General features: G+C 45.1%; 1 protein-coding gene across 4 annotated transcripts in view; it reads right to left on the reverse strand.

Moving 5' to 3' along the window:
- PSD3 (pleckstrin and Sec7 domain containing 3) overlaps positions 1-22,856 on the reverse strand; it is a 113,037-nt gene that overhangs the window by 71,772 nt on the left and 18,409 nt on the right. For 3 of the 4 annotated variants that reach the window (XM_056513360.1, XM_056513361.1, XM_056513362.1), the window contains exons 3-5: positions 14,836-15,904; positions 13,006-13,386; positions 16-222 (exon numbers count right to left, since the gene is read on the reverse strand). In XM_056513360.1, the coding sequence (XP_056369335.1) occupies positions 16-222; positions 13,006-13,386; positions 14,836-15,904 (1,657 nt within the window). Of the gene's footprint in view, positions 1-15; positions 223-10,012; positions 10,119-13,005; positions 13,387-14,835; positions 15,905-22,856 lie in introns of those variants that run through there. The other variant, XM_056513363.1, reaches the window with a different exon arrangement.

Below are 22,856 nucleotides of genomic sequence, written 5' to 3' on the forward strand. Positions count from 1 at the left end.
CACATGAGCACATACTTTTTACCCAAGTGTTTTGCCACATCAGAGCGTTTGAATCTGTCCAGATGGTAGAGGCGCTTAGCCAGGCGCCTGGCTGCTTCCAAATTGCTGCTGCTGCCATTGCTGAGATCATGGCCAGGGGCTCCGGTGGCATCTTTCTCCTGAAGTTCATTGCTCCCCATGGCTGCACTGGGGTCTAACACCATATTTTGTAGCTCAACATTGCTGTGGGATGAAAAGAATGTGGGAAGAATAAAAATACAACAACATTAGAGTTTTCTATTAGAATAGAAGGCAATTAACTGTATGGAGGCAAGATGACACAATGTAACAAAATCCACTTAATTGACAAGAACAGTAGAACAGGGACATTCACTTAGCAGTCAGTAGAAGTTAAGGGTGTTTAACAGATAGCCAGATACAGACTTTCCTTCTGACTGTGCTAAGTATCCTCAACTTGGGCTCATTTCAGAGAGAGCTCTTTGCTATTATCAACCTACAACTGCACTTGAGCGTTTTTTGCATTAGCATTATTTAACCCAATTGGTTGCTCGGCTTGAAGAGGCCTCTTTTCAAGTAGGAAATTAACCATTTTTCAGGGGAAATGCAGAGATTAAGCTAGGGTGATCACTTACTCCAAGCTGAGTCAGAACAAGTCCCTTCTATATTCTTCCCCAGTTGTCCTGGAAACAACATAATTCCTTAAATCTAAAATAATATCACCAGAATTCTCAGTGGCTTCCGCATCACCCATGAGCAGCGGACATCCCATGGGATGGCACTGCTAGAAAAAGCAGGGTCAGAGCAAGAAACCCAGTCTGGACTATGAGAGACACAAACCATCCATGCCAACCTGGAGAACTCCTTGCTTCCTTTCTCCTCCCTCATGGTGGCAATTATTTCCCTCACCAGCTGCTCAAAGTCAAGATGCTCAGCATGGCAACCCCAGGGCACTTCAGATAAATCCCGCTCTTATAGATTTCTCCTACCTCTAGTACCATAGGAAAGCTCTGGCTGAGCTGTGTGCCTGCTCTGCTTCTCCCATGAAAGAGGCAAGAGCCCGCCACATCAAAAACCACACCTTCACATACACACCCCTGCACAACAGTAGGCTTTTAACTTTCTAACTTTTCTCTGACACCTGCATGAAAAGTTTCGCAAAATCTCCGTTCTGTATTTGTGTGTGTGTGTGCACTTGACAGCATTTCTATTTTATTTCTATATTTTTTATACTATATAGAAATTCTTTCTACTACACTTACACAGGGCTAATGAAAGATCAGCAAGGGCCATGCACAGGGCAGACATGAGTGGAATGAATTAAAGATTACTTCGAACACACAGCACTTTAAACAACATACCACAGCTTCACACACCACTGTAATTTTCAGACTTGACAAGCCATGGTCAAAAAAAATTGATTGCTGTGCTCCAGTAACAATTGTCAAGCCATTTACTCATATGTCTGCTAGCCACTTATTAAGTCCTCAAAGATGCGATTTTCATCTTTAAGAAGAGCTTAAAATAAAAATATTTGGTATTCTGCATACCAAAAATCATCACCTGCTTCCTATCTCTCTTCTCATCCATGGTTTAAGAGGAGGACATGTACAGAACAGAGATTTTCTCATTTTATGTCTGTTTCCATCTTTTCAGTGCTGCTACAACATCAGAAATATCACACATCCATCCTGTGGGAACAACTTCTTTATCAAGTATCTGGGGAAAACAGGAATCTAGCCTGTTCCTGCAAGAACTAGGGATTTGCATTGGTTTGTATTTATTTCAGTGTAAATAAAATGGTGCTATAACAAAAGGGAGTCAGTCTCAATGTCTAGTAAGAAATTAATACTGTAAATACAATTCCAACAACTTGTAATATTACTGGCCATCAGTTATCCTAGAAAAGATAAAAAGCTCCTGCTGACATAATTGTTGTGGAAAATGCCTCCTCAGTTCTGTCCAAAATGACTAGCCAATGTCTGAAATTCTCTAAATTTGGCCTATACCGAACTTGTGAAGAAAGCAAATGACAGAGTACCTTGACACAAGCCCTGAGCAACACCTTGTCCATTCAAATCAGGCACTACTTGGTCCAAATTCCCATCTCTAACAATTGACAAGAGCAAGGCTTACCCAGGTAAGCTAACACATCTACAGTCTCCCACGTACAAATGCTACTTCAAAAGCCATGCCAACTCACAGAGCCTCACCTCACTATAAATCACAGCCCTCTTTCACCACTGCTCTTTACTAAATGTAGCATTTACAGCCCTGAAAGACGGCCAAAGCTGACAAGAAACATCTGTACCCTGCTAGGAACCAGTGCACTACAAGAACCAACATTACCACAAACCACCAAAAGTTTAGAAAGAAAGGAAGTGACAGCATCTGCCACTTAGTGAAATTAAGAGTACAGCAGCTCCCAGCTTCTGCTTTGCCTCTTGGAGCCATGGCTGGGATGTGAAGGAGGAACACCCAGCAAGAGGGACCGTGCGCTCTTTCCCCTGCTTGCCAAAACTAGTCAACAGGGCTGCATAAGAATACCTATCTTCCAACTTCTCCAGTTTAAAGCTTCATCCTGACTGAGGGTGCCCATATACGCATCGAAGAATAAGCAGTGCTTCCTTCTGCTATTCCAGTAGTTAATTCTGACAGTTGATTAACTTATTACTTAGTACGAAGCGGGGCTAAATAAGTACCTTTTGTACCTAAAACAAAAAGTAAATGAGTACTTTTTCTACTTCATACAAAAGTACAAAGTATAAAAATTAATACAAATTAATGTCATATTAATACAGGTTGACTGTAACGTAAGCCTCTTGTTCAGGGGAAATGACATATTCTTACTAGTAAAGTGAGACTTCAGTTCTCAAGTTGCTTTAGGTGGCTTGAAGACTCTGCTCATATCACTGGCAGCTTAGGAAATGCAGATGCCCTGTGCATGGCTACTGTGCAAGCTGCCTTCAGGGCAGGATATTTTAGCAGGGTCCAAGTGGCGTTACTCAGGGAAAAGGCTGATGTCTCTTCTTACTTTCAGCGCTTTCCAGGTGCATCATTTTCCTTCCGAGACTCAGTTTACTAATCTGCTGAACTCAGCAATGCTTGCCTCCCTCTGCAAAGTGTTTACAATGAATTCTAATCAAGAGCTAAGAGCAACCAAGGCTGAAAACAGGTCTCTCTTCTATAGTCTACAGTTTCTACACATAAAGAATCCTTAGCAGCATTACCATCAAAACAGAGCCAAGAAAGGGCTTTGTGACACAGAGCAAGGCTGGACATGGATGTTTCATGCAGCTTTACTCTTTATCACATAAAAATGAGAAACCTCCCTTAAAAAACACAGGCTGAAAAATTTAATATATTATATTCCTCCTAATCCTAGATTCAAGGCCAAAAGAGATTGTAATGATATTACTGGTAATTGCCTGTCCAGCAATAGCTGCTGATTTTTATCCAGAGACACTTACATTAATCTCTGCTATCAGAAAACACAGAAAACAGAAGGTACAAAAAAACTCCAGATCTCTCTAGTGTCACAGCATATGAGCTATGGCCAGAAATCAGGTCTACAGACCTTGATATTTCTGTCCCCAGCAATGCACTCCTGATGCATCCTTCCTCCTTTGGTAAAAGCATCCCCAGACCTACATGGAGTGCACAGAGGCTGTGACCACCACATCCAGCAGAAATTACAGGAATTTGATAAGCAGCTGCTGTGGTAAATACAATACTCTTTAACAGCAGTAGATACCTCTCCATGCTCACAGATAAAACATTAAGTTGTAGACTGTAAGCTCTTTCCAGCTTACTAGTAATACACCATAACTATTAGGCATTTTATACTGTTTTCTTCATTTATTTAATTGTAGACCAGTTCTACAGCAATTTAGCTCCCAATGGCAAGCTATCTCAATTTTGCCATGCTCCGCACTTAGCACACTTGATCTGTTTGAGAGTGTTCTAGATTCACTTACTGTCCCTGTCTCCCATTCCAGGTACCACCAAAACTGAAACTCTACACAGCAATGTTTGATTGAAGAATGACTGCAATTTCCAGGAAAAAAAACACAGCAAGGCCATAACATAATGATAATGACACAGGCACCTCATATCTCAGTGGTCCACCCTCACAGCCAACTAGGCTGCAAAACGAAACCTCCACCTGAGTGTGAGTTTATAATGCCTTAAACCTTGGTTTGCTCCTCATTTTGTAGCAAATCCATGGGAAAAAAACTCTCTGCTTTGTCTCAAGGAAGAAATGCATATCAGCATTTTCCTTTATGGAGTAAAAGAACTGAGAAAATGGCCCAGCTGCTAACAAAGAAGCGATGTTCAGAGTTGACACTGAGTGGCAGGGTATGAAACTCAGCCTAAGTGCTATCCTCATTGCAGCCACTTCAGTGATCTCAGCTTGCCACTATCTTTCACTTTTACCAGACTGATGCACAGCACACACTCTGTGGCACATGGACTCCCCTGGATGCATATGTTCCTTCCCCAAGAAACATAAATTCATCTGGCATACGTATCTGGAGGGAGTGCACTGGTTGTATCAATTGAAGGGGAGCTTGGATTAAGACATGGCTGGAACTTTCATAGACTTTTAGGCAAGAGAGGACATTTTCTCTCAAATAAATGTGCATGCCTTTAACATCAGCTTTACTCCAAGGCAGGCTGTGTCAGGCATTTTCCAGCAAAATCCACCAGGGCAAAACGCAGCAATGATTAAAAGTAAGGAAGGGTGGAGAGACACTCTGGCATGCTGAAGCTAGGGGCAGAACGAATGTTTTCAGCAGGGGTACAGCGTTCACTGAGGATCCACACTGAAGCTGATAACCACCCACTGCAGGACAGTGCTCTGCTGTTTTCAATGCTTTCACTCTGAGCCTTCTCCTCCCGGTTCTGAAACAGGACAGCATTCCCTCCACAACCATCAACTCTGTCCATGAAAAGCATGCTCTAACACTAGCTCAACAGCCCCTCAGAAAAATGGCAGGGACAAAGCAGAAACAGTCAGGTGTCTGTCCCCAGGCCTCCGTTCCACCTGCCACGTCCTGCCTTGCGGAAACAAATCCCTGGTCTGCAACCCTTCGGAGAGATGTGGCTGTTCAGTGAATGATATCCTTTCACATTTCAGAGCAGACCAGACATAAGCAGTTCCACAATCTGAATTTTGTTTAAAAGGACCTAAGAAGTTGTGCCTGAACAGCCCAGCTCTGAAAGGAACAGAAGAAAGTGAAGACATCCCAGCAGCAGTGGGATATGATGACTCAGTTCCTGCTACAAATGACCCGACCACACAAATGTGCTGGGAAGGGCTGTGCTGCAGCTTTGCTGCAGCTCCAAACCAGCTTCTTTAAGGCCAAGAGAGAGTGAGCACAAAAGCACTTCAAGCAGTGATTTACCTTGCCAGTTACTTTCAGCTCCAGGCCTCTTCCAACTGTAGGAAGGGGAGGAAAATAATAAAAAAATAAAAATAATGCCCTTTCCTAGCAGATGACTCAGTATGCTATTTTACTCCAAATGGTTTAATCAGCTTTGAAGTCCCACGTATGGATTCTCTTCAAAGACATGCTTTGAAGTAGATCCCTCTTTGAGGACTGACACAGCTGCACTTTGCTGCAACTCAATTCAGTGGGTGTCTCAAAAGCACAGCATCAGCCAGGACATACAAAGCGAGGACAGTGTCCACAAGCCAAAGTAACCATGAAGCATCTCTTAAAAAGTACCTCAACCTTGTCACATCACATGGAGAGGAGCAAAGCTAAAAGTAAAAATCCCTGTAATCCCCTATTAGTTATCAATAAAATACATATGCAAAGTCAATTTCAGGGGCTGAAATGCACACTGCTGTTCAAAATTAACCTTTTCTTTCCTGTAATCATTTGTCTTTTTCTTTCATTAAAATAATTCCTACTGATTGTAAAAAGGGGAGCTAACAGCTAAAACATTCAGAAAACATCATTTCTGCAGGCTTGTATACAGCAAATGCAATTGCCATTACAGGATCACAGCATTAGAACAAGAAGTCCTGCCACATGCAGGGACAGGATTGCAGCCCTTCCGAGACAGCGTGTACTTTATTACACAGACATGCTGGCCTGCTGCCACCTGAAGTACAAACGTCTTGCTAAAAATACTTCAGGTTTGATTCCATTTTGACCTCAGGGTTTATAGATCGCTATGGCAAGGGTTAGGGCTTGCAAAGGGACACTCACCACATTCATGTCACCATGCCTAGAAAGCGAAAACCTGGCCTCACCACATGGGGTACCCAAATGCTCCTCTTTGCAATGGATATTTCTCACATGCATGGACACATTGACTAGTGTCTTGAAAGCATTAGGATTGCCCCATACTCAGGATCTGATCCACCTGCCCCAATAAAAATAAAAAACAGACCCAACAAATGCACTGCACACCTGTGACTTTACTCAGAAAACATTCAGCCCCTACACATTTCAGGAACCCTCAGGCTCTCCCCTCAGAGTGCAGCTGCTCCAGGAGTCAAGAGCCACCATCCTTGTGTTCAGCACCCACATGACTCCTTCCCTATAAGGCTTCCATGGGGTCCTACAGGATAGGACCAAAACCGGGAAGCCAGCAGAGTACTTCCCTACCATGCTTGGGCTTGGTTTAACTGTCGGGAGACTGGCTCAGAAAGAGCGTATTAACCAAGCATCTGGTCCAGCTGGAACTCCCTGGTAGGGAGCAGTGAAAGAGATGCATAAAAATACATGTGTCTACACTTTAGGGTTCAGGCTTCCCTGCAAATATGCAGATTAAGCACTTGAACACTGGCACTGGTATCATACAGAAGCTTTACATTGAAACCATGCAGCAAAATGAACCACCTGTCCTCAAAAAGAATAGTTAATAAAGAAAAAACAATCAAGGAAAAAACCCACTAACCAACCCACAGCTCACCCAGCTGTGCTAGCAAGGAGTCTGCATGCTCTGTGCCCTGTTCTTCACCGCTGCTCCAGCATCACGTCTGAAGACATGCACGCCTCTCTATGCCGTCCTGCCAGCTGCCAGGTTCTGCTTCTCTCTCTATCCCAGCACACACACAGAGGAAGAAGAGGCTTAACCAGCAATAATGTGGAGAGGGGCTTGACTAGCAGCCAGTCATGGCTAATGGATGAGACGGCAGGCTGCACTTCGGGACCAGCTCAGAGCTGCAGAGACGCCTCGATTTTGGTGAATCAAGCCTTCCTGACCTAAATGGCTTTGACTTTAATGGAGATGTGCCAACAGATGCCAGCTTAAAAGCTGAGCTGCTGACAGCTCTATACTGAGACGCTTTTGTAGCAAACTGATCAGCTGCTCCACTTTTTCTTTTCTGTCTCTGTCAGCTCCTGGATTTTTGTTTTGTTTGTTTTATTTTCAGAGGAGGCTGGGAACTGAAGAGGCGAAAAGTCAGCAGCCCTTTTTTACCCTAAAACAACAGTTTATTTAGGAACTAGAAGCAGCTTTGCAAACTCTCACTAAACTGGTGTTCCAAGCACCTCATTAGCCAGAGCAAAGGCAAACTCTGTACAGCGTATCACCAGAGCCTTGATAAAGTGATGACACCTTCCTGGAGGAAATACCAAGGTGAAAAGTGTAGCGTAACATTTTAGAAGTTACAAGGCTGTGTAATAACAAGGCAAATCCTCAACTGTCAAAAAGCTAGCAGAAATTTACACCTGTGAATTTTACCACTTCATTTTTACCTGGATTCAACATATTCCAAGCCAGCATATTGTGGTTAGCAGTGGCTCAACAACTGACAGATGCATTAGCTTATGTGCCAGCAAGTGGGCTCCAGTGCTTGTTTGCTTGCTCACCACCAGCAGTTTGCTTTTATAGGACAATAACCAATGCCATCCCTCTAAATATCCTTCCTTATTCTGGGCATATGGCTGGCAGCAAATATGAAGTACCGCGCTCTGACTGACCTAAGTCTTCTAGGTCCCAGAGTTTCCCATGAGCTGAGGTATGTCTGAAGGTGAAAAAACATCCACTCTGAAAAATAGGGATCTTAGCAGATTTCACACTAAATGAAAAAAATCAACTGGGTCTCAAAGTGAATCTTCAAAGTGCAAAAAAATTATACCAGACCTCTGTCAGACTAAAATAAAATGAATGTATAAAGGTTACATTCCTAAAGGTTAGATTCCTAAGTACTGCTTCTTTTAACTACACTGAAAAATCAAATACAAGCTACTTTGGACAGAAATACCAGTGTGCAAACCGAAAACCAGAATTATAAACTGGGAAGGGACTTAGAGAATCAACCCAGAGTGAGAAATCAAAACTGGACTTATTTGTCAACAAAGTTTATTGTCTTACAGAAGGAATAAGCGGAGTGCCAAGTAAGAAACTGCTGGAAATGACCTATAACAGAAGAAAAATATCCACCATGGGAACTACTACAAGAGGCCCCAACAATTAAAAGTAACCTGGTACCCATGGGAATTTCAGGCTACATTCTTGTGAATTTATTCTGAGAATCACCAGATTGCTTTAGAGAGCTTGTTTTCTACCCTTCTTGAATACACATGCAACTAAATTTGTGTTTCCATCTCTAGGAGAAAAAAAAATAACAGGACTTGCAGAATTTGCTGAGCATCAGCAGTTCTTTGAAGATGATGGTAGGTGGCAAATATTTAGCATTTTTGAGGATTAGGAGTTGCAATATAGATTTTTATTTTCTCTCTGGATTTACAAAAATCTTGACCAATCCTGCCAACAGAGAAAATACTTCCCAAGACAAGAGGAAAAGGCACTTGTGGCAGGAAAAGAAATGCCAAAAGTTTTTGTTACTGTTTTCTGGGTTTTTAAAAATTTCTTTTTCTGACTCTAGCCTACAAGGGGAAAGGGAAAGCCTGCTGTAAAGTGTCCAGTAAAAGAAAAGACTAAAAGATATCTAGTCTTTAAAGTCTGGAAGTATATAGAGATCATCACAGAGATAATTTCACACTTCACATTTAGTCACGAAGATGCTTTGGCTGTGGTATACATAGAAAGGATAACTCCTTTTCCCCTCAGGTATATCTTACTGCTTTGGAAGCACATCCCCTTCACCCCACTCTGACTTGGATCACAAATTTCAATAAATTTGCAAATAATTACACCTAGTCCAGGCAATGCAAACTCAAGCTCAGTGTCTTGGTAGCAGATTGCAAACAGTTTTCCTTACTGCCTCTAAAGGTAAGACTAAAATTCCCAGATAGGAAGGCTGAGCCTTGCTCGCCTTAACACAGCCCACTGGCATGGGAAGGGAGGAGTACAGCACCTGGGGCGTGGGTGTGACAGTGCGGACTGCATGCCTCTGCAACGATAACAAAGAGACAAGGGCATCAAACACGGCCCAAATCCAACGTCCTTATTGTCGCTCCAAAGCTTCTTTACACCGGCAACCTGCGGCTCAGCCTATTTCGTGAGGATCCCACTGTGCCCTGACACCCAGCAAAGCTGATGCTCAGCTCTGAAACCACACACATCACCCCTCCTCCCCCTGTTCTCCCATCCCCTCCTGTGGAAATTTAAGGCTACTTCAGCTGCAGAGTTGTGGGGTTTTTTTGGTTTTTGGGGTTTTTTTTTCCCTCAGGGGAATAATCACCACAGAATGATAGAATATTCTGTGTTGGAATGTACACAAAAGGATCATCGATTCCAACTGTTAAGTGAATGGCCCACACGGGGATCAAACACACACCTTTGTAATTATCAGCACCATGCTCTAACCAACTGAGCTTATCTAAGAGAACTGAAAGAGAATAAACTCCACTCCAAAGACACGAAGAGTCCCAAAGGAAGGCAGGCTGCACACCCTTCTCCCCCAGCCATCCCTCCTCTACTGGCCAAAGGGCACCTAAGCTATGCCGGGAAAGCGCTACTTGCAAAAGAAAGCCTGCCTGCTCTGCAGGAAGACCCAGGGGCAGCTGACATCCCCCTACCCTAAAGAAACACGGAAGGTGGCTGTCAAAGAAGGCAGGTCCCTGACACAGCTCTCGCCAGGACTTACTGCGTTTAACCACGGCCAGCAGCTGACAGGGAGGACAGCAGGGATGAAATCTTCAGGCACCCAGGAGCACATAGGAACTTGCAGCCTGCAAGCCTCTAATAACTTTTTTCCTCTTTTTTTTTTTTTTTTTTTTTTTTCCAGTTCTGAAGGCATGTGACCGGCCCTCACATACCAGAGCTGACCCCTCCCAAAGCCAGCAATTTCCTAAGAGCAGAGAAGGATGTTACCCTCCCGCTTATTCATTACGAGGCCAGGTTTCCTTGTCCTTATGGATCAAAACCTCACTCCCTGTGTGAGGTAAGCTCTGGATCCCTCCGGACAGGTGCAAAAGGGGCTATGGTGCTCAGCTACCTGCTATCAGGAGGGCATGGCCACGGAAGCCCCGGCTCCTCCTTTCCCAACTGGCATACATGTAAAACCACCAGCTCTTTGCTCTCAAGTCGGCCGTCCCCTTCTGCTCTGGGCCAGGAAGAACTGCTCGTGTTTCACACTGCTCCCCCATTAACCAGCGCTGGTACTTGGAAACATGCTCCCTCCCCAATCACTTTTTGTATCACCGAAACACCACGGCACAAGGCGCTGCTGAGATTTTAGTTTCGATTTTTGCTCTCTCGGATTGGCAGCACCGTCTCCGGAGAAGGGAGGGGGGGGGGTCTCATGCTCCTTGCTGTCCTGTACTGCCACACTATCCTGCTCAATTCCCAAATCCCCCGCACCCGAAATCCCCCCGCTCCCCTTCCAACTTGCCAGCATCCACATGGCGAGCCCCCAGAGCAGCCCCCACCCCTCTGGGAGGGGCTTGTCCCGCCGCTCTCCCCGGGCGGGGGCGGCGGGGGCGGGAGCCCCGGCGGGCAGAGGCACAGAGCGCTCGGGGGCACGGCGGGGCCTGCCTCCCCCCACCCTCCTCCTCCTCCGGGAGGGCTGCACCGCTGCGGAGGGTGCCCCCGCTGCTCTGCGGCGCCAGGCAGCCGCTCCGCGTGAGGAACTGCACCCTAAGCACAATCGGAGGCTCACGGCACCGTAGAGAACCGAGAGCTTCACCAGCAGGCACAGAGGTGCCATACGCTCATCGCACAGGCAGACTCAGGTACACCTAAATCTCGGATCGCTTCAGGCAACACAACCGCGCGTTCCTGAGCCGCCAGGGCTCAGGAGACTATTTCTGGTTCCCCTGAGCATCGCCAAGACACGCCGCCCTGAGCCCTCTGCGATAAACCTCCCGCCGCTCCCAGCAGGCGCACACTGCTTCTCACCCACGCGCTCTTAACACTGTGATTGCCCACTGGCTCCAACAAAGTAATACTCACGACCTGTCAGTCGCCTGTCAGTCACCACACAACACACGCCTGGTGCAATACAACATTCTACTGGAACACTAGAGGAAGAATGGTGGTGTTGGCTGTAAGATTATTGTCGGGAGGATTACTCTGTTGGGCATACTCGTGGCTAGCCATCCTGCTGTGGTGACATCCTCTACTGGCACCTACCTTAGGTGAGCCATTGAGGCTTGTTCCTAACAAACCAGAACACTCTTTTTTTCCTTATTTTTTTAATTAAGTGAGGAAAAAAGTATTTAAACATCTACTGCTGGTTTATCAGTATGGCTGTAAATCTAAACTAAATCCCAAATGAAATCCACATTAGGCAGGCACCTGATGTGACTCATCTAAGCACAGGTTGTCTTTGTGGTAATTTTTGTCTTGATGAGCCAATGTGGGCCTTACTTGACAGTATCTTTTAGACACTAGATGCTGTAACTCCAGGGTAACAGAATCAGGATCTCAATTGGCTGCTTGTTCACCCCTGTCCAGTTTTATGTGAGTCTTTGGTTTTGTTGTAAGTAAGGAGCTGCAAGTCTCAGGACTGGCCTCAGTTTCTGGGTCCATACAGGTTACTGCCTGTTGGCAGGCACCATGCATACACATCTTTTTTACTGTATGATTGAGGGAAAAATATTTTAAACTCTAAAGTCTTTCTGCCTGTTGTTTGAAGAGCAAACTGTATCTTAATCCATAAAGTTAGCAAAACTACTTCTGCTCAAAGCACTTCTTTGATTTTAGCAGAAAAGAAATAAAACAGACAAAAGATCTCCCACCCTTACTCCCAGGAAAACTCAAACTAGACTAGTCCCATCTAAGGGAATAGTCCTAGGAGTCTTAGAGAACATCCTATCCCTGGAGGATGAAGACCAGAGGTATCTTTTGTAACTCACTTTGTAACTCCTTCACCACTTTGCAGGTGATTTGCACCCTCACCACTCTGCTTTTAACTCAACCTTCTACTTTGTCTGTGGAAGCCTTTCACCTTCCCCACTCTTTGGCACACTATAAGAAAAGTTTGCACATAAAGTGGTTCTCCACAATTGTACTGTATTTTCTAACCACTGAGCCTAGTTTTTGCTTCTTGCATGACTCTTCCTTTTAATAGGTTTTCTCACCTTCCCTGTTACCTAAACAGAAATTATTAACAATTTTGAAGTGCTCGCTCCTCTTTCAGTAAGTACACAGACAAAAGAAGCGGCTAACCTGTGAATGTGGTGGGAGCAAAATGTCATCCCAGCAGAAGTAAGGTTCTAAACTCCCACTGGCCTCAAAAGGGGAAACACTGTGCTCAGAGACACATCTTTAACATCCAGATCACAAACTGCTTTTGGACAACTCATTTGTGTACACAAAGTGCTGCCATTCCTAAAGTGGCTGCCAATAAATTCAGGTAGGAACTAGAGCTGAGCAAGGTTAATTTGTAACCAATAACTAACTCCTCCAAAGACAGGTCCCAGAAAATTTCAGACAGACTTTTATCAACACATCAGCATTGCCTAATAAATCTTCATAATGTAAATTTGCATTCTTCTTATGAATGGCAGGTTTGGATGGCTCATTTCTCTCCTGCAGTCACCCTGGAAATTATTCTCTGTAGAAAATCTGAAGTGTTAAGATGCAAAACTACATTCTGTGACAGTACACTGCAGAAAGCTCACCCACTACTTTTACCTTTCCAGACGAGGGACTTCTGTGACATCTCCTTTGAAGAGTGTTTCACTTGTATCCCTTAAGCCATTGGCGATGCCTTCACCACATCCCTTCACTTCCCTGTCGGGCACATCTGTCTGCCCCAAGGCTGATGTCCTGTCTAAGAACTGTCCACCCTCCTTCATGCGCTGCTGGATCATGGGAGTGAGTGGCATCTCAAAGCTGAAGTAGCTATCAGGCTCCGAGTACAATGTCTCCAGCGATTCTGCACTGTAGTACAAAGATGCATTGTCTAGGATGTTTTCAAACTGTGAGCTGTACAGATCAGTGGAGACGTCAGAGTGCCTCTGCCCAAGGAAATCTTCATATCGTCCTGTGGCTGCTTCCCCCTCCTCCACCATCCTGAAAATTAATCAGAAACAGCTCATTTCATCTTGGGGGCCAGGTTTAGACTTTGGGCAACCCTTCTCACCTTCTCATCTTTCTGAGCAGAAAGGTCAATGCAGCTTTATGCAAGAGAGGGAACTGCAGGTAAAACGCTAGTTTCTCCTTGCATGTCTCTTTATGACTGGCACCCTCTCCTTCTCCAGGGATATAGAAAGAAACAATTTTCTGGGTAAAAGAAGAGGGCTGGGAGACAGCCTAGTATTGTCTAACAGATAACATCAGTTGCTTATGAGAAAAGCACAATGCATAAGATATGTCCTAGCACCAGTGCCATGCCAGAGGCTGCACATGTTGGAGATGTGTATCCAGATGGAGCCTCTACCCCTGAAGGATAATTTGCTATCTCTGCAGTCTTTGAGCTGGGGTCTTCAGCAAAAAGCTGAAGGAAATCACTCCAAAATGCAAAGGGAAGCACATGTAATTAAAAATATGGACCCTGGGGAACCAGATTTGACAGGAGAAGACTCAGCCTGCTTGCAGATGCAAGGAAAGGTATACTGTTCCCCTTAAGAGTTTTCTTCTCTGCTGCACCAAATACTGTGGGGCTCCTCAGCATGCCAGCGGTTGGGTTAGCCAGCCCAAGTAATTCCATGCACTAGTCTACAGAGGTGCAGAGGAGGTAGAGTCTCCCTTGTAGAGAACTTGTTTCAGCAGCAAACACCTCTCCAGGTCAAAGTGGGCACGGTCTGCTCGGAGTGCACCAGTTTTGTCAGTGCACCAGTTTTGTCAGTTTTGTCAGAAATGTGCATTAGGAAAAAAAAGCAAGCAAATGAGGATGCAAAGCAGAATGCCATTCTTGCAATATGTACTACTAAAATGATATGAACACAGATAAATAGATGGATAGACAGACAGATATATAGACAGACAGAGAGACAGAGAGATAGATAGATTAGATAGATAGATAGATAGATAGATAGATAGATAGATAGATAGACAGACAGATAATACAGAAAGCACATATTGTAGCGTTTCTCCTCCTATGATCTACACGGCCCTGGATAAAATGTTTTTATTATCCAACCTTTCAGAGGTTCTCACACTGCTCTTGCACAAACTCTGGATGAAACCAGAAAATCCGTTTAGGTGCATATGGCCAGGCCTGCATGCCAACTGTATTTAATTACATGACATGTCCAGATCCCAACTACACCTGCTTCAGATGCTTCATCACACAGACTTCTGATCTTTACGTCTCAAAACCTGAGATGGACTGCAAACTTCAGTAAGATGGTGTAGCTTCAGTACCAACTCCAGGCACTAGGCCCACCACCAGCTATGAACCACTCCTGTAAACATCACGCTACAGGCAGCAGACAAATATTTGCTGCTTCTCATCAGCTCCTAAACAGATAGGCACCAGCCACATGTCTGACCCCTGCTCCTCTCTTAGCACCAACTCACCTGTCCTGGCCTCTTGCAAGCACAGCCATCTCCTCCTCACCACAGTTCTTCCTGTCCTTCACAGAAACTTCATCCTTCCCGTTTTCATTGAGCAGTGCTAGAGGAGTGGCTCCAGAGGCAGCAGGTCCCAGCCTTGGGTCTTCACAGACCTCACTCCACGCACTGTCTGGCAAAGAAACCAAGGCTGGGGAGACCATTGCTGACACAGGGTGGCTGGATGTTTTGGGGAATGCCTTCCTCTCCACAGATACAGAGTCCAGCAGTGAGTGCTTCTTTCTTTTCTGCTCCTCAGCTTTTTGCAGCCATAAGATCTCCACACCTTGAAATTCTACATGTTTACTCACAGCTGCCTCTTTAGCAAGCCTTCTCTCAGGGCCTGTTTGCATTTTGCCTTGACTGTACTCTGAAAACTCCTCAGAACCTGTCCCCCTCTCCACTCTGCTGACTGCTTCCAGGTTTGTCACAGATGGTTTGTGACAGCTTGGTTCCTGAGATGTGTGGACCTCCTCTGCTTTATTACTTATAACTTGTGAGGATTTGGACTGCTTTTCTTCAGCCCATATTGAAGCCAGATCCTTCTCCATGATCAAATGCTTTTTTTCCTCAGCTGTTCGTTCAGATGGAAGAAGTGTGTCTGAGAGTTTTTCTTGGCCTGCTGGAACTGGATCTCTGGCTGCCTGCACATTTTGGCTGCCAATAACACTCTTTTTTTCCATTTGCGTCTCTGAATCGAGAGAAGTATTTGCCCTTTCTTGCACCTTTGTTGCTTCTAGTCGCCCAGAGATCTTCATAATCTCTGGCAGATTACCTGCAGGTTGCAAGCCCTCTTCTGGGGCGTGGCGCGGCACGGCGCCTGCATCAGGCCCCGGATTGCCGGCAGGGGCCGCGCGCTGAGGCACAGGCCTGGCGCGGCGGTGGCCGTCCCGTCCTTCGGGACTGCGCGTTACGGGCGCGGCCTGGCACGCCGGCGGAGCCCCCGCCGCCTGCCTGCTTGACTCCACACTGCCGTACTCTGGAAATTCATTGATGGTGGTGTGAGGAGGCAAACTGCTGCTTCCACGGCCACTACCTGCAAGGAAAAAGGAAAGAGACCCTGGATTTATCTACTGCATGCACAAAGCAAAAAGCCTGATCTCCCTTCCCAGCCCATTCCTAACGGAGTAACAACGCTCTCCCCTGCAGGTGAAATACTGTTCAGTTTAACTCATTTCTGCACGCTCTCACACAGTCATGAAGAGCTGGTGCTTTCACCTAGGAGTTTTTGGGCAGCTGTACTTTGGGAGTGTGCACTACAGAGGAAGGAATGCCAGAAATGTCTGCTACACTTCAGAAAAGGTCCCAGTAGCACACCAACAGTCTGAGGCCACAGGTGCATAGGCCTAAGAAAGCAGAGATTCAAATATGTGACATCCATCCCACAGCATGCACCACACATGATGGTTTTACTTTAAAAAGACACTACGCATGATGGTTTTACTTTAAGAAGACACCACACGTGATGGTTTTATGTTTTTAGGTAATTTGCAATCGTGAAGATGAAACAGTGGGAAGATATCAGCCACACCCCTTATGTTCTACAGCCTTGACAAAACTAATTAGCTAAATTACAAAGCAATTAATGAGCAATTCAACTTTCTGCCAGCACTACCCTCTTCCTTTAACAACTCAGGTAGCTGAAGGTCATGTTGCAGTGATGGATGCCTACCAAGTAATTCATATTTTCTACTGCAGCAAATACACTGCTGCAGAAAAACCTTGCTATCCCTCCCTTCCTTGTGCTGCTTTTCCAACTGACGTAAACAAAGCAGGAGCAAAAGTGGGTGGTCCCATTTTCCAAGTGCCAAGCACCCAGTGGCTCCCATTGTTGTGAGGTAACAGAGAACCATCTGTCCAGAGGGACCTCAGGGATCACATAATGACAAATAATTGGCCACCTTATACCATAGCCCAAGGAGCAACTGAGCTTCTGGGGGTAAAAAAACCCCAAAAAAAACCAACAAAAAATCCAACCATCAACAGCTGCATTTATCCCTCAGCACCGAGTATGAAAGTATTTCAAACCAAACGGCAGGTTGGCCAGACCCAAACACCTTCTCTGAAAAGCATCAGGAGTGGCAGCTCTAAAACCAGACATCAACTTGCATTTGAATGGTTTAGTCCCAGGGTGCATCTCTAGGTGCTACATTGCAAACTGATCCCCACCTCAGCTCCAAGTAGGCTGGCTGGTCTGTTTCTGAGGCAGAAGCCATGTAGCTGAGGTTAATGATAGGCTGAGTTCAAGGTGAAAGAGAGGATAATCTAACACAAATTCAGAACCGCATTAATATGGCTACCTATGTGCCAGTAGCTTTTAAGGTAAGCAGAAGTTCACACCTGCCAGTATATCCCAGTCTATCTAGCCACAGGGTAAATACGCACACTGGGTGTGGTGTAGGATCAAAGTGACAGTCTTGGACCCTGCCAAGCCTCAGAATCTTCCCCAGTGGGTTCTCCAAACATGTCCATGCCATTGACTTAATCACCATATAATAAAAATTCAGCTTTAACCAGACGGCTTGGTTGCTGTTCAGGACAGTGACTGGACAAAGCAAGGACCTTTTCTCTGCTGAAAGATCCCAGGCAGCTGTAAGGACAAGATGCCCCATCCACAATTGCATCACCAGCCCATCTTCATGACAAGGCTTCCAACACACAGGTGTGGGTGCACCCACAGTGCTTTTCCTAAGTGTCTGAAGAAGCAGACAAACAGTTCCCTTTGCACACAACTCAGCCACACAGTGCTTCTGCGCATCTCAATCAAGCCTATACTTTTCAAGGCACAGGCACTACGTTGACACTGTGGGACACGTCCACCAGGACAGACTCACATATGACAGTGATGCTCTGTGGTTACAGCGTCCCTACACCTGCACGTGAATAACCCCAAGCAAGCAACCCCAAGCTGCCTTCTCTTTCTGCAACCCCGGTCTCTAATGCAGAAGCTATAGTGCTTGCTGCTCTCTCAGCATAGTCTTAGAGGTGGGATTTCTTAGGAGAGGACTGATAGGGAGCCTGTCACTATAAATGCTAACATAAACCATTCTTGATGAACACACCCACCCACAGCAATGCTCAGTGCGTGCCCTCAGCACGGTGAGACAACATTTGGCCAGGCCACTGCCCAGCCACACTCTCTGGCTGCACTGTGTGAAGAAAGGCGATTCATAGTGCCCCAAGAGCTGGGACCCCCCGTGCCTCACTCCAACCCACACATCCCGCCTTGTTGGAAGGAAGCCCAGAGCATCAGCCCTGGCCTCCTGTGGGGCTGGGAGGCAGCCAATGTGCTCCGGAGGCCAAGCCCTAACAAGGCACCGCACACAGATCCTGCCAAGGGGCCAGGCTCGTCTCTGCTAATTGCTATCTTAGCTTCTGAACCAACATGAGGGAAACAGAGGGGGCCTTATTTCTCAGGGTGAATGCTAAATGCTCTGCTGTGTGTCCCCATCTGCCACCAACAGCCAGTACTGATAGTGGAAAGAAATCCTGAGCAAGTTTCTGATTTACTTCTCCTCCTGAACTTCATACTCTGGCAAGCCCATCAGACTCCAGAAGAGGTACACATACAGAGCACATACCCACACATGTGGGCACAGAGAGATGTCCAAGGGGAGGGAGAGAGCTTACACGCACTCCTCTCTGCCACGCCTGCAAACTGTGCTCCATCGGGGCAAGAGAGTAGCACTATCACAGTAGAGAGGCAAGGCCTTTCCTAAAGTGAGATGTCAGCAGCCCTCCTCTGGACAGACTGCTCCTGCTGCTGCCACTGCTGCTGTATACAAGCACAAGTCAGTGGGATTCTTGTCTTCATGCAGCAGTATTGCCTAATTCTCTGTCTGACTGAAAAAAATTCATATATGACATCAAAGCAGTGTTCCGTTCCCATTATGTTAGGCACCACCATGCACATGACTGCCAAGGTCTCTGTCCTGTGAGGTAAACCATGACCAATCCACCCCTCTCTCCCAAAACTGCAAAGCCTTTCCCTTTCCTCAGAGAGCTATTTCAGGTACAAGAGCTTAGGGGAGCTTGAGCTCTTTAAGGGAAACTCCTCCCTTATTCCCATCCACCACCACAGCATCATGTCTTGCTGCAGCTACTGGCATATCCTGTCCAACCCCATCCCCCAATATGACTGCATTACAAACAAGGCTAGAAAGACAACAACAAAATTTAAGGACTGCACTGAAGATGCGCAGGGAAAAAAAATACCCATCACCAAACAAACAAAGGACACACACTTTCAGGTAACACAAATTTCTACTTTGCATTGAAGGTGGCTTCTTTCAACAAATGAATAAAAAAATAAAAAGGAAAAAAAGAAAGAAATGGATAGGGAAAAAGCTAAAATAGAAAGGGGGTGAGTGACTAGAAAACTGAGACTGGGTAAATATAACCTAAGAGCATTTGGCAGCCTTTCTGATGACTAGACGTTGAAAGAATTAATGACTTAAATCAGGCATAGATATGATATTTCATAGGTAAATAACCATTCCATGTCAAGCAAACTTGTCTACAGCATAATAAAAGGAAATTCTAGGAAGCAAAACACAAGTTAAAAGCATAGACAGACATTTTGTTTACAGGTACATTTTAAAAAAAGAATGGTGTGAGTGTCTCTCTCTATACAGTATATATATATATATATATATATATATATTATATAGCTCGAGAAATTAGATATATTTGCTTGAACAGTCTCCTTACTCACAGAGGTTACTGTAGCTCCAGCAGTTACCCATTGGTCAAAGAAATAAAATGCACAGATCATCAGTTTATCTATAGCGATACCAGCTAATTCAATTGCTGCTGTTCTAGTCAACTGGAATCAAAATAGTTTCAAATTTCCTGGCAGCTGCTGCCCTGCACTGCACACAATGATGTAAATGGATGCTTTCTGAGTATTATGAAACTGATGGGGGAACTGCAGTCTCATTCAGTCTATCGCAGGAGCTAAGGAGTCCACCTTGGCAGCTTGCAGGGGGAAAAAAAAATTTCCTCCAGCAAAGGCTGCCTGACGGCATGCCAGGGATACGTCTGTGCTTAGCTGCCGTTTTTGTAACTGCGTCCGTAAGGGGAGAATTAGGCAGAATGGCGATGCTGAGAGTCATGTGCTGGTCTTAGAATGCAGGATGCTTTATGGCATTTCTGCATTAGTGAGCTGGAAGCATTCACTAAGTAGCCCAGCCATCCTGCATTTTATGTCTCTGCAGCTCCTTGTGCAGATCATAAGTAGCACGTGGGTGAGTGAGCTTGCATGCAGCATCATATCAGTTATGCTTTCCTGGTATTTCTTGCCACTAATTGTAAAAGGCAGATTAGGGCAAGTAAAAAACAATGTATACAATAAGATGACACAAATCTCTAGGTGACAGTTTAATGAACAAATCACAGAATTTATGATATCATATCACTACTGCAGCCTGCCAAAGAGGAGGGTTACATGTATTTCCTTGTCTTGCACTGCATTATGTTGCAATTTCTATGGTCACTAAAACTATTCAAATTGATAAAGCAGCCTGCTCCTGCTGAGATGGAGCGGCCATCCTCTATAAAAGGGGAGGGATGTTGCACAGCCTCTGGCAGCCTTGTGCAGCAGCCCTTTTTCCAAATGATGTCATTCTCCATGCTGCGATAGGTCCTGCCTGGCCAGCATAGTCAAAGCCAGGGGATTAACATAACACAAACACGCGGCTTTTGTAACTGGACTGCAAACATCCACACCAGACTGAGGGCAGGATTTCTCCAGGCTTTTGGGCAGTTTGCTTGCTCCAAAAAGGAGAAGTGAAGCCTGGTCTTCATCCCGTCAAAAGTTACAGCAGCATTATGTAAAAACAACAAGCTGGTGGAAATGGGGAAGTTGAGTGAAAGTGAGAGGGAAACTGAGGGAAGAGGCTGGGGAGAGCTGCCTAGAAATAAATCCTGGTGAAATGTCTCTGTGCCTTAGCAAACATGCAGGGAAGGTAGAGGGGAACAGAGGTGTGGCAGGGCCCTTGCAGAAAAATTTACTGTCTTGGCTGAGATCACTCACCCCAAAAAAGAGACACAATGAGAGGGACTCCCTGCTGTGGTCACTGAGAGGTTTGTCACAGAGCCCAACAGCATGCATAGCCTGCATGCTCTTTGCAGTTACCATACTTGAACAGCCAGACAGTGATGTGACAGACAGTGGCTCAGGGTTACCCAGAAATTAAATTAATTTGTTCAGGGGGAAAAAGACAATCCCCCTGCAAGCATGCAGGGGCACTGTGTTGCTCAGGAAATTGCACACCCACAGCTTGCTGCACACTGGAAGAGATTCTCAAAAAGGTACTACTCAGCACTGCTCTTGCATAGTTCCCTAAATTCTGGGGGGTTTGGGCTACCAGAGGCTGTGCTAGATGAAATCAGTCTGCCATAGGACAACCATGCCCATGCTAGGTAGATCTGTCACAAATCTCTCTGTTAGCAAGTCCTAGTGCTGGAGTCTGGTAGTGTGATGATGCTGAGTTTTCACTGGTTTGGAAAACAGAGTGAGAAAAGCCACTAGGATAAGAATGTAAATTCTGTGCATTTAGAAAGCAATGATCATTTAAAAAGCATGCAAAACACATGGGTCACCTTGTGTCTCTTTGAGAGAATATGTAGATTTTTTTTACAACTGCACAAGTTCCAACCCTATTTCTGATGGAAAGCTTTATGTAAGCAATGCTGTGACTTGGTTGCATATTTCCCCCCTCAAGATTTTAAGTAATTCCCAGTGGCAAACAGGGTTTGGGATGACTTGCATAAACCAAACTGCACTGAATTAAGTGTCCTCCAAAGACCCCTGTACCTTTCCCCTGGTTGCAAGAAGGATGGCACCTTGCTGCAGTCACTCAAAAGCCTACAGCAAGCTCAAAACAGGACAAAGTCCAAAACTAACATGCAGCACACACTGAGAGGATTTAGTGTGAGGGATTATCCACTACAAATTGCTGTATGGGGCACAGATGGTCAGTGAGATAGCTCAGTCCCAAGAGTCATTACCCTGGAAAGCAAAATGGTAGAGTGGAACAGCTGTTAGCATGAGCAGGAACAGGAGGGAATACAAAGGGAGTATCTGGATTCCTCATCCTGACATAAAAGTGCAAGTGGGTCTTAGAATTATTTAATGCACTTTTCTTCTTTGAAGTCCCACACTCTGGAATGATATGGCTGTGAGACACCCAAGTTTGGATTTAAGACTTGTTTGGAGAAGTCTGAAACCCAAAATGTAAACAACAGATCCAAAAATAATCTGAAATTTTCTATTTTTCTGCTGCTATGATTTATAAAGGAAGTGGCTAACAGGCAATTTTCTAAGTATAGATACACATAGTAATTAGCAAGAATTACTTTAAAAGCTCCGTAAGAGCCTTCACCTGAAGAACAAACTTCTGAAGCAGTGACAACTCACAGCTGCTTTGACACTTTCAGCATCTAAAAAGACTTTACAGCCTCTCTAAATTCACCTGTAATGAATGTTATATATTTAAAATACTGTATTTTTACAGAATCCTCTCAAAACCCTTGGAAAGTTGCTCTGAGCAAGCTAAAATGGCTTTAAAAATCCCTCACTTCTAAGCACAGATCTCAGAAACTCTGGAATTTTGTAGGTCCAGAAATGAGGCACATCTGCAGAAAAGGACATCCTTTACTACATTTCAGCATTTGGGACCAATTAACCAAGCCAAGAGTAGTCTCGTTAGACAGTTCTTAAAGCATCCTAGGAGATGGATCTCAAGGTATGAACCCAGCTAAAATAGGACACGGAGGAACATGTGCATCTCCCAGGCTCCAAGTGTTTGTTGCTAAAGGTGCAGTTGGACACTGCATAGTAACTTTTCAGCAGGCTCTCACAGTGAATGAGACTCCCTTCCTGAGGAAGCTGGACAGAGTTAAATAAACAACACAGGGATCTAAGGCAGATCTAAGGTACTTGTTAAAGCAGTGAACTGTGAACAGGAAAAATACAAGCTGTACTC

This window comes from Oenanthe melanoleuca, chromosome Z, assembly GCF_029582105.1.
Source record: "Oenanthe melanoleuca isolate GR-GAL-2019-014 chromosome Z, OMel1.0, whole genome shotgun sequence".
In the NCBI taxonomy this organism is placed as follows: domain Eukaryota; kingdom Metazoa; phylum Chordata; class Aves; order Passeriformes; family Muscicapidae; genus Oenanthe; species Oenanthe melanoleuca.